General features: G+C 39.6%; 1 protein-coding gene across 1 annotated transcript; it reads left to right on the top strand.

Annotated features, from left to right (window-relative positions):
• The first annotated feature begins 214 nt into the window (after positions 1–214).
• LOC131597957 (uncharacterized) lies at positions 215–5,239 on the top strand. The gene is made up of 3 exons (XM_058870614.1): positions 215–2,103; positions 2,197–2,717; positions 4,848–5,239. Exons 1-3 carry the CDS (start codon positions 215–217, stop codon positions 5,237–5,239), a joined length of 2,802 nt encoding a protein of 933 aa, XP_058726597.1.
• Positions 5,240–13,484: the final 8,245 nt, after the last annotated feature.

Here is a 13,484-nt window from a genome sequence, read left to right as displayed (position 1 = left end):
TAGAGGAAGCAAGCTCTAAGTAGGTTGAAATCCCTAAGGCTAAGGTAGATAATTCTGGATTATTTGATGCTGATATCCGGACAGTTATAGGAAAGAGTGGCAATGGACATGGCAAGGCCAATGAATTGGGTTCCACATCTCAGGTTAAATGTGCTAATGGATATGATGTCCTAGGGGTTGTGAATGAGCCTCTAGTGGCTTTTGACAGAGGGCCATGATTGTGTCGTGGAATATCCGGGGACTGAATAAGGTGGGGAAGATAAAAGAGATTAAAACCCGACTCTTAAATCTTCATCCTATAATTAGCATTTTAGTTGAAACTAGAGTCAAGAAGTGTAAAGCTAATAAGATTAGGGAGAGTCTTGGATTTCCAGGTTGCTTTGTTGACAATTATCAAGATCACCCTAATGGGCGTATCTGGATTGTGTGGGATGACTCTAAGGTGAACCTAAGAGTATGCAGTAGTTCAAGCCAACATATTCAATGTGGTGTGTACAAGTTGAATGGAGAATTTTTATTTTGGCTAACTGGTATCTATGCCCATAATCAGTTGGAGTTAAGAAGGAAGCTATGGAAGGAGATCATCAAAATTCACTCTACTCAAACTGGTCCATGGTATGCCATTGGAGATTACAACAATGTTGCATCTGCTCAAGACAGAATTGGGGGGAAATTGGTTGGTATCCACGAGTACTGTGACCTTATTAACATGATGCAAGTTACTGAAATGGCCGAGATAGATAATGTGGGAGAACATTTCACTTGGTCCAATAGGCATATCACAGGCACCATCTATTCTCACATTGACCGTGCTATCTACAATAGTGCCTGGTTTCTAAAGTATAATAACCATACTCTTAGTGTTTTACCTCCTAACCTATATGACCATTCTATGTTGTTTATCAGTGGCCCTGCTGAAGGTAGACGGAATAACCATTTTAAATTCAACAATTATCTGCTAGATATTGATGGTTTTCAGGTTATGGCAAAGGAGTTTTGGGAGAAGCCTGCGAGGGGTTCTTCAATGCAACGGCTATGGTTCAAACTCCAGAGATTGAAGAAGAATGTTAAGAGGTTTAGTAGAGATAATGGCAATATGATGAGTAAACTGCAGGATGTTAGAGCTAATCTCCATCAGGCCCAGCTGGAGCTTATCAATAATAGGCAGGATCCTAGCATTATAGAGAGGATTAAGCAGTTATCTAATGATATCAATATGATTCATGAGCATGAATATTCTAGGATACGACAAAGGACAAAACTCAACTGGATAAGGCAGGGTGATGATAATTCCAAGTTCTTTTTTGCTTATCTTAAGGCAAGACAGAACAAAAGCTGTATCAAATTTCTTCAAAAGGAGAATGGAGATATTATAACTGAGCAGAATGATCTTGAAAAAGAAGTTATGGAATTTTATGGCAGTCTCATGGGGGATCGGGTTAGGCACATTCAACATATAGATATTGCTGCTATGAGGGAGGGAAAACAACTAGACATGGATCAACAGATGGACCTTACTTGCCAAGTCACGATTCCGGAAATTGAAGCTGCCCTAAAAGGTATTGGTGATTATAAATCTCCTGGAATTGATGGTTTTAATGTCAAGTTGTTTAAAAAATGCTGGCCTTTTATGCAAAAAGATATTGTGGATAGTGTTACTGAATTCTTTCGGACAGGTGTGATTGATAGTAGATTTAATAAAACTGTGGTCACGCTTATTCCGAAAGGTGACAATGCTAAGTGTATTAGAGACTTTCAGCCAATTGTGGGTTGTACCACCTTCCTGAAGATTATCTCAAAAATTCTCACTGCTAGATTGAGGAAAGTTCTTCCGAGCGTCATCAACTTTAATCAAGCTGCTTTCGTGGTAGGACAAGACATACACAATCATATTCACCTTGCCTATGAATTATTGAAGGGTTATGAGAGGAAAACAGGGACGCCCCGATGTATGTTTCAAATTGACTTACAGAAGGCGTACGATATGGTTCATTGGGATGCCTTGGTTTGTATTATGAAGGAGGTGGGTATCCCGAATATCTTTACTAATTGGGTGATGAACTTAGTCAATTCTGTTTGTTATGTTTTTAAAGTCAATGGTAGGTACACTAACAATTTGCAAGCAAGAAGATGAATTCGTCAGGGTGATCCCGTATCCCCTCTCATATTTGTTTTGATGATTGAATATCTTAACAGATGCATGGTGAGGATGCAGCATGCTCCGGGATTTCATCATCATGACAAATGCAAGCCACTTGAATTAACGAATCTTGCGTTTGCTGACGATATCTTACTGTTTTGTAGAGGCGAAGCACATTCTGTCCAGCTCCTAATGAATACTTTTCAGAGTTTTTCTGCTTCTACAGGGCTTATTTTCAACAGTCGAAAATGTAAGGCCTTTTATGGTAGTGTTGATGACGAAAACCGGCGCCTTATCCAAGCTATATCAGGGTTTGATGAAGGAAAGTTTCATGTTCGTTATCTGGGAGTTCCCCTCAGCAGCAAGAAACTCAGTTTGAACCAATATCTTCCTCTTGTTGATAAAATTAATAGCAAAATCCGACACTGGTCCTCAAAGATGCTTAGTTATGCTGGTCGTGTTCAACTTGTCCGTAGCGTTATTGGGTCCATAACTCAGTATTGGATGCTTAACTTTCCCCTCCCCAAATCTGTTTTGAAGCAAATTGATACTATTTGCTGTACTTTTGTGTGGACAGGTAAATCAGAGGCTAGCAGGAAAAGTCCGATGACTTGGCATAAAGTATGCAGCCCGTGTAAGCAAGGAGGATTGGGATTACTAAATCTCACCATTTAGAATCAAGTAACACTCCTTAAATGCCTCTGGAACATTTGCAACAAAAGTGATAGCCTTTGGATCCGATGGATCCATAAGGTTTATTTGAAAGGGAAGGATGTCATGGAGGTCAAGGCGGGGCAGAGCTAGACCTGGATAATGAAGAAAGTTATGAATTGTAAACCGTTGATCGCTTCAATCAATTTGGAATGGCAGTGTATGCTCTCTATCAGTAAGTTTTCTATGAAAACTGTGTACAACCGATTGATTGATGGTAATTATGTTTGTTGGCACACTCTGTTGCGACGCAATATTGCTCGGCCTAGAGCCCGTATTACTCTTTGGATGCTGTGTCATGGCTAGCTACCTACCAAGGAAAGGTTTGTTAAACGCTAGGCTTAAGGATCTAGAGGGGGGGTGATTAGATCACACAGAATTTTTTGAAATTATTTCAAACTTAGGCGAAAGCGTATCGGGATCGACTTGCGTCTATTCCGAACCTCTAGTGAAAGAATTGGATATGTGATAAAACCACAAAATAGTTAAGGATTAATGATGAAAAGATCGCTTATCGAATCAAACAGTTACACTAATGTAAATCGTTTAAACTATACGCTTGATTAACTTGTTTGCAATGACTTGATAATAGTTGAAGCAATATATCAAACACTTGGTGATAATAACCAAATTGATATTGATTCAATGTGTGGTGACTTGTGATGTTTGTATTAGGTTTTAACACACAAGTTTAACACTTGAACCTTTGATCAATTTGTGATTATAACCAGAAATAAGCGAAACATAAACGAAAAGATAAAAGCGATAAGAACACGATATTTGTTCAGGCAGTTCGTCGATCGTCCCCGCTACGACAACATCTGCCCCCAATTCCAAACGAGAATTGGGATGTCTTTCATTATGATTGAAAACAGTTTATACAAAGAAGATAACAAAGCGATAATGATAAACCGAATATGTTGATCCTTTGAATCTTCTTCCCCTTGATCTTGAGCCAGATCAAGTATCTTCCAAGAGCTTCACTTTGATTCCCTTGCTGCAGTGTATTGAATTTCTTGAACCCTTGTTCTTCAACCTTCACACTCAGCTGAATCTGTGATAAAGCCTCTTGATAAAAACCCCCAAAATTTACCAATCTTGGAGGACAAAATCCGCATATTTTATTCACCAAAAACCCCACAAATCTTCACCCACTAGGAATATTCAATTCTGTTCCATGGACGTTATCGATCTTGAACGCAAACCCTCAATGCAAAAATGATTGTGTGTAGTTGTGTTGGAGTTGTGACGAAGATCGAAGATGAGAAGCCTTTGTGTCTCTATCAGTTGTTGGTATTGTTCCTCAATAATTGACAGCAAACAATATATATAGGAGCTGGTATGTCGATGCAGAGCAAGCATTCAATTTGGCAGTTTTTGAGAAGATAGGTTGACCTACTTCATTGATTAGGTCGACCTAACAGAAGCAGATTTAATCAAGTTGTAATTGTTGCCAGTTAGGTTGACCTGTTGAAGGTTTAGGTCGACCTAAAGTGTAATTGTTGCCAATTAGGTTAACTTGTTGAAGGTTTAGGTCGACCTAAAGTCAGTTGTTGCCAGTTAGGTCGACCTGTTGAAGGTTTAGGTCGACCTAAAGTCATTTGAAATACGTTCTTGGGACTTTTCTTCAGTTTAGGTCGACCTAGGAGTGTGGGTAGGTCGACCTAACAGTGACATGTGTAAATCTCTTCAGTTTAGGTCGACCTAGGAAGGTGAGTGAGTCGACCTAACAGTGGCATGTTTGAATCTTCTTTGTTTGCCTTAATTTGAGTCGACCAAATGATGCACTGGGTCGGCCTAGTTGATGCAATACCATATATTGAGTAATTTGAGCTTTATAGGTTGACCTTGACACAGGGTAGGTCGACCTACATTGTCTTGGATAGCCAATGCTTGCTTTTCCTTGAGTCATTCACTTGTGCTTTTGTTGTTTGTTCACTTATGATGTTTGCCATGAATCGAAAACTCCTTGGTGAGTATAGGCTTGTACTTACAGGGTTGTATAGATTTGGGATGTTGGATAATAAGATGTGCAGTTTATGTGATCAAGTGGAGGAAACAGTGGATCACCTCTTCTTTGATTGTCCTGCTACTAAGAGAATATGGAATGCAATTCTGTACTGGCTGAATATTCATCAGTGTCCTTTGCCTTGGAATTTAGAGCTGAATTGGATTTTGGAGAAAACTAAAGGAAAAGGTTGGAGAGCTATGCTCCTTAAGCTGGCTTTAACGGAAACAGTTCATGAAATCTGGTTATTTCGTAATGATTTTATCTTCAATAGCGATACTCATAGAAATAATACAATGGAAAAGATTATTGATTGCATAGTATATAGAGGTTGGGATAATAGAAAACTTAGATTGCATGTGGCAAATCTAATGTTATAGGTTCCCTTTGTTTGGCTGAATCCTAATTTGGATTACCTTGTTTGTACTGTTTTTTTGAATTAATATATCTTTTGATTGGTTCAAAAAAAATAAGCACTTCATATCTAGTCTCATGTTCATCATGGTGTTGAGCATTATGTATATTAACTGCAGTCCTCAATTACAATCCCTTTTCATCCTAATCATGTTTGCCTTCTCTATATCACCTCTCTTTTCATTTTGTTAAACCATGTCTAGAACTTTTTTAGGTTGTAATTTTGCCCTACCTTTTCTTTGATAGCTTCATTATGATGTCTTTCAAGTTTTAAACATCGGTCGATGTAGTGACCCATACACATGCAATGACTATAAAATAAAGATAAGCTCTCATACTCAGTTACACACAAATCATTAAAAACCTTATATTTTTCTCTCTCCACTAATGTCATGTCATGTAGTAGTTCCCAATCACGAGCTCTCTAAGAAACTATTAAAAAACAAATTATTTAAAGAATTTTTTTACAAAATAGTTTATTTTTTATTTTTTTCATAAACATATGGAATGTTATGAAAACTATATTTTAATAAAACTATAAATAACAAAATTTCAATATATGCTACTTTTATAGTGTGAATTTTTTTTATAATATTTCTATATTAAATTTTTAAATATGGAATTTTATTATAGAGGAAGTTATACGATATGTTGTTGTAAAATTGATTTAACGATATTTTTTGTTGGACGATATATATTTTTCGGTAATAGATTAATGTAAATATGAGTCTTTAGGCATCAAAAAATAAGTGGAAAAGAAAAAAGTAGTGTAAAAAATTCATCAAATTAAATATATTTTAAGTAGATACTCGCAAAACTTTAATGTAAATATCTTTATTTTTTTTATGTCTTTTTTTATTCATTTTACACAATAATTAAAATTGAAACTATATTGAATAGGTTTTCATAAAATGATTATCGAGAAATATTTTTTAAGAAATTTAATTATTTTATTGTATTAAAAGGAAAACCTATAAAATGGTAATCCAAAATTGCTATTTCAATAATGCTATAAAAAGACACATCAATAAAAAATTTCCTTTGTAACACCCTATACATAATTGACTAGTATATTATGCATGAAACGTTAATAAGTGATATTGAGTACATACAAAAGATATAGTTATAGAAGATGATCCATTTAGAATACAACATGAAATAATAATAATTACAAAACATGTGTCTTCGATGGATCTGCACAGCGGAAAGATGAGATCAGACGAGGTCTCCGAGCCGTCATCACTTCCAAGTCTTCAGTCCAAACCTGCTACTGACCAACCACTACTAAACTGCACCTGAAAAAAAATATAATTGGAATGGGGTGAGATTACTAAATCTTAGTGAGTCCTCCTATCCTATGGGTCCACTCGGTTCTACAGGGTACATGCATCAACAAAACCGAATCCACCATTGATCCGGGGTTCAACCTCACATCCGGTACAAGTACGGAGAAACCAAGTGACTCGTCCACCATTGGACTTGTCTCAAACAAATACACGTAGTATAGCAAACAAGTATGCAAACCCGCATCCACATACGGGGAATCCAGAAGTGTAAACAACCCCGGCTAGGATTATGGAATAAATGCATCCTCGATGAGTAACCTCCTGCCTATTTGTCAAGGGACTTGTACAAGCACACTGCAGGATGGTTAAACGAGTCCACACAAGCCTAAATGGCCGTGAGATGACCTGGCCTAATTGGCGTCATTGTCCCGTTAACCTCCTTCACGCTAGTGAGTTACGCCGAGTACAACCCGCCACCTTGACGCCTGAGCCCATCGGGCGAAAGCCTAGTGTTAGTCTACGTGACTTCACTAGAGGTGAGTTACCTCATTATGCATTAGCCTACTTGGCCGCATAACCCCACCATACCGAGCACGCAAGTGTGTTAACGGCAAGTGAGTAAAACCCCGTACGGAAACTCACAAGCACACTGCAACGGTAGCTCAGATGCACACCATATCGAACAATACACATGAACGGGTTATTCCATTGGACTACACGGTCCGGGAGGGCTCATAGACTACACGGTCAGAGCAGCGTCCCAATCTAGCCTGCCGGCCACTTCGATTCAAGCATACAGAAATATGACATAAAGTCAAGGTCACAAACAATGCAATCAATCCAATCGTTTAACCAAAACGATGGTGTCCTCATATTTTCATGCATAGCACATAATGATATAACTCAACAGTTAGGAATAATGAAGTACATTCGGTCTAAACATACATAAATCACATGTTATCAGTGTCGCACTTAACTGAAGGTGCGTCAGATATATCAAAAAATATTATTTAGACACTAAGGCTAATTTTCCTAAATAGTACGCTTAATTAGCTTTCTAACGGTATAAAGTTTGCGCGAAACGGACTTACGACGCAAAAGTTATGAATTTCCGAAGTTATGGAAAATCTGCCCAAACAGCAATGTAACGGGTTACATGAATCATGTAACCGGTTACATCACTGTAAAACTGCGTTTTTCACCCTTTTTCACACATGTAACCGGTTACATCAACCATGTATCCGGTTACATCGCTGACAGAACCAAAAATCTGCATTTTAAGAGTTCTAAACCAGACTCAAACCCTTTTAATTGATTCCCAGCATCATTCTTATAATCCCAACAAAAATCAAACATGCAACAATGATCCAAGGTACATATCATACTCATAAAACATAATCGTGTCATTGAATCAAGCATGCATCACATTAGCTCAATCTAAACCCTTGACATGCAAATTTCCCCAAATCCTACCCAAGTTCTATCTAAAGGACTCACCTTAGAGATGAAGAAGAGGATGACGATGATGAAGCTGAGAGCAAGATGAAGATTATGGTAGGATCAAAGCTTGGACAGATTCTGTTGCATGCAAGTATGGAGCTTGGACCAAATTGGGACTCTTCTCTTCTCTTCCTTTTCTTTCACGTTTCTTCCTCTCTTCTATTCTCCTTCACAAAATTCTGGTTTGAATAAGGAAAGAATGAGGGATCCAAACAAGTCCCAATTCTATATTAAGGGTGAAAGTACTATAATGCCCCCATAGTTACTAATTGGCCTAATTGTTACATTAAGCCTACTAATAAAAGGTGTATTATATTTGTCTCATTAATCATATCACATTATATTAATGATAATAATTCGGACAATATAATACCGGGTATTACATTCTCCCCCCCTTAAATTGAATTCGTCCTCGAATTCTTTCTGATCACCACGGAAACAACGTGTCCAAAAATATACCGACCAGGGGATGAAATGTTCCTTACATTTCTCTTCAGATATTCTCACTACTCTGTCTGAGGGTCATTCCATACGAAGAAATATAATCTGCCAAAACACCTGTGTCCCACTATGCATGGTTAGAACCCTGACTCTCAAGCAACACGTCTATCAAGATACTTCGTCCTGACATATCTGGGGAAAGATCCTTCCAGGGTCGTTGACCTTCACTGCTCTGCACTGAATCTCCAGGACTTCAAAAACTCTAATAACCCACTCATGTCGGATATCCTTCGTTTCATTCTCTGGTGTGTTCACCCTCGTTTAACAAACATTACTGATTCACTCAGCTCCTTGAATTACTTCCCACTTGAGAATTACCGCCACAACGTCGCTTCTGCGATAACACTTCAAGTTATTCTCCACTCGAGTTCATACAATGTCATTAGGTGTTAGCCAAATTCCTTGGTCTTAATTTCCGGTTCCCAAGGTCTTAGGATGATTGTCTCAAGTTTACCCCTTACTTATACGACTAAATCTCCTTACTTAACTCTCGCCTCGGTCCTAGACGCATCAATCATCACTGCAATCCACGATGGCGTAGTATTCCATAACCATAGCCTTGATGTCCAACAACTTTGCATAAGGTTTCGCCCACACATGCAAACTCCAACGATTAACCTGTAACCACGATTCAAATCTTCATATGCGCTCATAAATGTATAAGAAATAACCACGAAGAACTTGCGTCAACTGAAAAACCCTCGCTAGCCTTCAGCATTCCGGTGGTCACGATACTATGTCCAACCCTTGTGACTTGCAAGCTAAACTGATAGCCTACGAACATCGGACCGCATGCCATCCACAAAAATGTATTCCCAAGCTGGTCCATTGACAACACCTCTCGAGTTATGGTGATCCTTGAGAAACTAGAACGAACGAAACGCTGCTTCGACAATTTCCCTTAGGAAGATACTTTCATCCCAACATAAAATCCTACAAAAAGTCTGTTCGTTCCTACCTCGGACTTATCTGATTCTTCCTTGATCCGTTGCACTACTCTGATTCCAACAAGCCACACACCTTGAAATCCTCTGAGTCACGTTATATCCATAATTCACTTGGTTTCCATTAATACACAATAATCCCTATTCCACAGTTGTCCAATTACAACACGTGCCAGAACTCCATATACATCCATCATCGACTACTACTCCTTAAAGTTGCGTACTCTCCAAAATCAAGCTTCTACTTACTCTGCCATTCCATATAGTTCATCTACTATAACTTAGGCACACGTTTCGATCTCAGGACATTGAAACACAAATACTCAATGACTTAGAGGTTCGTCCTTGTCACTGATTTCCACAGCGTACAACTGCTGTGGTTTTTTTCATTCCAACAAGTCTTTGTTCCTCAACTGGTATATCGAACCCTTCACGACGTACTGCAGCTCATGATAACTCTAGCAGTTTTACACAACTTCTACCCAACCATACACCTTCATTCTCTTAGTGTGGTATCACCTCTGATAACTCGTGCGACTTACTGATATAACAATCCTCCCATAACCACACTCCATTCACACAGTCATCTAATGTATGTTCCACCACTGAATCAGACACTGAACTGACTTCCTCAGCGGCTGCATCCTTCATTGCAGTGCTTCCAACGGTCTGAGTGTAGTCACAATGCAAAAATTTCACTTTGTACTCCGAACGTCTCTTTCATAGACTCCTTAGCAGTCCTAAGACAAAATGTCCATGCTTTACCAAGATTAATACTTCTCCACTGAGAGTATCTAGCAATACCTTACCAGACACATCACACATCGAGCCGATCCAGATACGATTCACATATTCCATCATCGGTCGCCAATGGTACATGATATCCACTTACTATGCTGACCAGGATATCATGACCGCACATGAGTCTCACTCTAGACACTCATGCAAGATTTCCAACTTAACACTTCACGAAACGAGAACGTCCCCAAGGTACAATTTGATACTAACTCACGTGATCACGATCACTCAGGGTCTCCATAAGTATAGTATTGGATCTTGATCCATTTCACCATCGGCTGTCTAGTTATTCCTCTACTATCGAGCACGACATATGGATCCTTATCCCACATACCTTATGAGAGTTTGAATCTGTGTCCCACGAGTGCCGAATCAGAATTCTACCTCGAGCTTCAGATCACCTTCCTCCCACACATGTCGGAAAAAGGATGACTCACGCATCTTGTGCACAATAGCGATACTGCGGCATTATACCTGTTTGGTAGTACCAACATGGTGGTCCAACTCCGAGGCCATGTATCTAGGTAACCTACCTCAGTGGCGTATAATGATCTCCACGCGTATCCTAAAGTCACAACTGACAAGTGTCTGAACAGGCTTCCAATAGGCTCATCGTTCCTCAAGTCCTTCGAATCACACTTTTCAGGATGCTAAAACCTGAGAGTGCTACACACCAAGGTTTACTTACTCGGAAAGCCAAAACGCCAAGCACGAAGATTTGAAGTTCAACTTCGGATTGCCATGCAGTGCATGAGATTCCAAGGATAATTCAGTCCAGATAGGAATACTATGGTTCCTAACAACCAACTCAAGTGCGATCATCCTACTGACGTTCCATATAGATCTTAGTTCTTACTCGCCTGAACGCCCAACGCCAAGCGTAGTTCTATGGCTTCACTCGGGGTCAGACGAACAACAACTAACAAGAACTTAGGTTACTGCATTTCACGCTTCTACATCATTTCATATTCCATCTAGCGTAGTTCTAGAACTTAAATATAAAATGATAAGAACGGAAATATATATCCTCTTCTATCGACCGGGTATTCAAACCTCGCCCAATTGTAAGTTACCACACTCATACATTCTACCAACCTTCACTAGGAAACTACTCTCGCTTAGGGTAGTTCAAGTTGGATCAGGATCTAATACTTCGTCCATCCACTACTGTCCGTACCAGCGCAATCAGAAAGGTCTAACTCTTCTGTCCGTATTTCCAAGGGTCATTCTGTCCTATCAGCTCACCTGTCATACTTAACACCGGCAGCATCGTCAGTACTGAATCCTACTAATTCCCAGCTCAACACCTTCAGAGAATCTCACTTACAAGGCTCCTACTCAATCCTATTTGGATTTCCCTTGCTATTACCAAGACTTAGAGAAATTTCACTTCGTCCAATTAAAATCCTGGGGGTTCTAGCTGTCTCAATCCACACCTTGGTAGTTCGGGTATTACTTCTTTGCGTCAAACGCTCCTTTTAATCCTGACAACTCCAATATTCCTTCTACTTATGTCGTCCAATAAATCCAGCTTCCATATACAATCCACCACCCAACCGATCCTTTCTACTTGGGTTCACGAAACTACAGGTTTACGAGTCCTCGTGGCGGCTCTACCGTAATCCTACTGTCTCACACTTAGTCGATGAGTTGATCAAGTTCAACAACTGAATGAGATAGCAGTAAAATCAGGCTGGCAACGCACACTTGAGAGGAGGAAAAAGAATTGCTAGTGATGTCTCATGGCTCGGTCGAGAATCGACCTGCTCTGATACCAACTGTAACACCCCATACATAATTGACTAGTATATTATGCATGAAAAGTTAATAAGTGATATTGAGTACATACAAAAGCTATAGTTATATAAGATGATCCATTTAGAATACAACAAGAAATAATAATAATTACAAAACATGTGTCTTCGATGGATCTGCACAGCGGAAAGATGAGATCAGACGAGGTCTCCGAGCCGTCATCACTTCCAAGTCTTCAGTCCAAACCTGCTACTGACCAACCACTACTAAACTACACCTGAAAAAATATAATTGGAATGGGGTGAGATTACTAAATCTCAGTGAGTCCTCCTATCTTATGGGTCCACTCGGTTCTACAGGGTACATGCATCAACAAAACCGAATCCACCATTGATCCGGGGTTCAACCTCACATCCGGTACAAGTACGGAGAAAACAAGTGACTCGTCCACCATTGGACTTGTCTCAAACAAATACACGTAGTATAGCAAACAAGTATGCAAACCCGCATCCACATACGGGGAATCCAGAAGTGTAAACAACCCCGGCTAGGATTATGGAATAAATGCATCCTCGATGAGTAACCTCCTGCCTATTTGTCAAGGGACTTGTACAAGCACACTGCAGGATGGTTAAACGAGTCCACACAAGCCTAAATGGCCGTGAGATGACCTGGCCTAATTGGCGTAATTGTCCCGTTAACCTCCTTCACGCTAGTGAGTTACGCCGAGTACAACCCGCCACCTTGATGCCTGAGCCCATCGGGCGAAAGCCTAGTGTTAGTCTACGTGACTTCACTAGAGGTGAGTTACCTCATTATGCATTAGCCTACTTGGCCGCATAACCCCACCATACCGAGCACGCAAGTGTGTTAACGGCAAGTGAGTAAAACCCCGTACGGAAACTCACAAGCACACTGCAACGGTAGCTCAGATGCACACCATATCGAACAATACACATGAACAGGTTATTCCATTGGACTACACGGTCCGGGAGGGCTCATAGACTACACGGTCAGAGCAGCGTCCCAATCTAGCCTACCGGCCACTTCGATTCAAGCATACAGAAATATGACATAAAGTCAAGGTCACAAACAATGCAATCAATCCAATCGTTTACCCAAAACGATGGTGTCCTCATATTTTCATGCATAGCACATAATGATATAACTCAACAGTTAGGAATAATGAAGTACATTCAGTCTAAACATACATAAATCACATGTTATCAGTGTCGCACTTAACTGAAGGTGCGTCAGATATATCGAAAAATATTACTTAGACACTAAGGCTAATTTTCCTAAATAGTACGCTTAATTAGCTTTCTAACGGTATAATGTTTGCGCGAAACGGACTTACGACGCAAAAGTTATGAATTTCCGAAGTTATGGAAAATCTGCCCAAACAGCAATGTAACGGGTTACATGAA

This window comes from Vicia villosa, linkage group LG4, assembly GCF_029867415.1.
Source record: "Vicia villosa cultivar HV-30 ecotype Madison, WI linkage group LG4, Vvil1.0, whole genome shotgun sequence".
NCBI lineage: Eukaryota > Viridiplantae > Streptophyta > Magnoliopsida > Fabales > Fabaceae > Vicia > Vicia villosa.
This window is presented reverse-complemented; position numbering and strand designations above follow the sequence as displayed.

Excerpts from the sequence above, each read along its gene's own strand:
- LOC131597957 (XM_058870614.1), top strand. The coding sequence starts at position 215 with ATGATTGTGTCGTGGAATATCCGGGGACTGAATAAGGTGGGGAAGATA. Across the intron at positions 2,104-2,196 it reads GTTTTTAAAGTCAATGGTAG|ATGCATGGTGAGGATGCAGC; the intron begins GTACACTAACAA and ends ATATCTTAACAG. Across the intron at positions 2,718-4,847 it reads CTGTACTTTTGTGTGGACAG|GGTTGTATAGATTTGGGATG; the intron begins GTAAATCAGAGG and ends TTGTACTTACAG.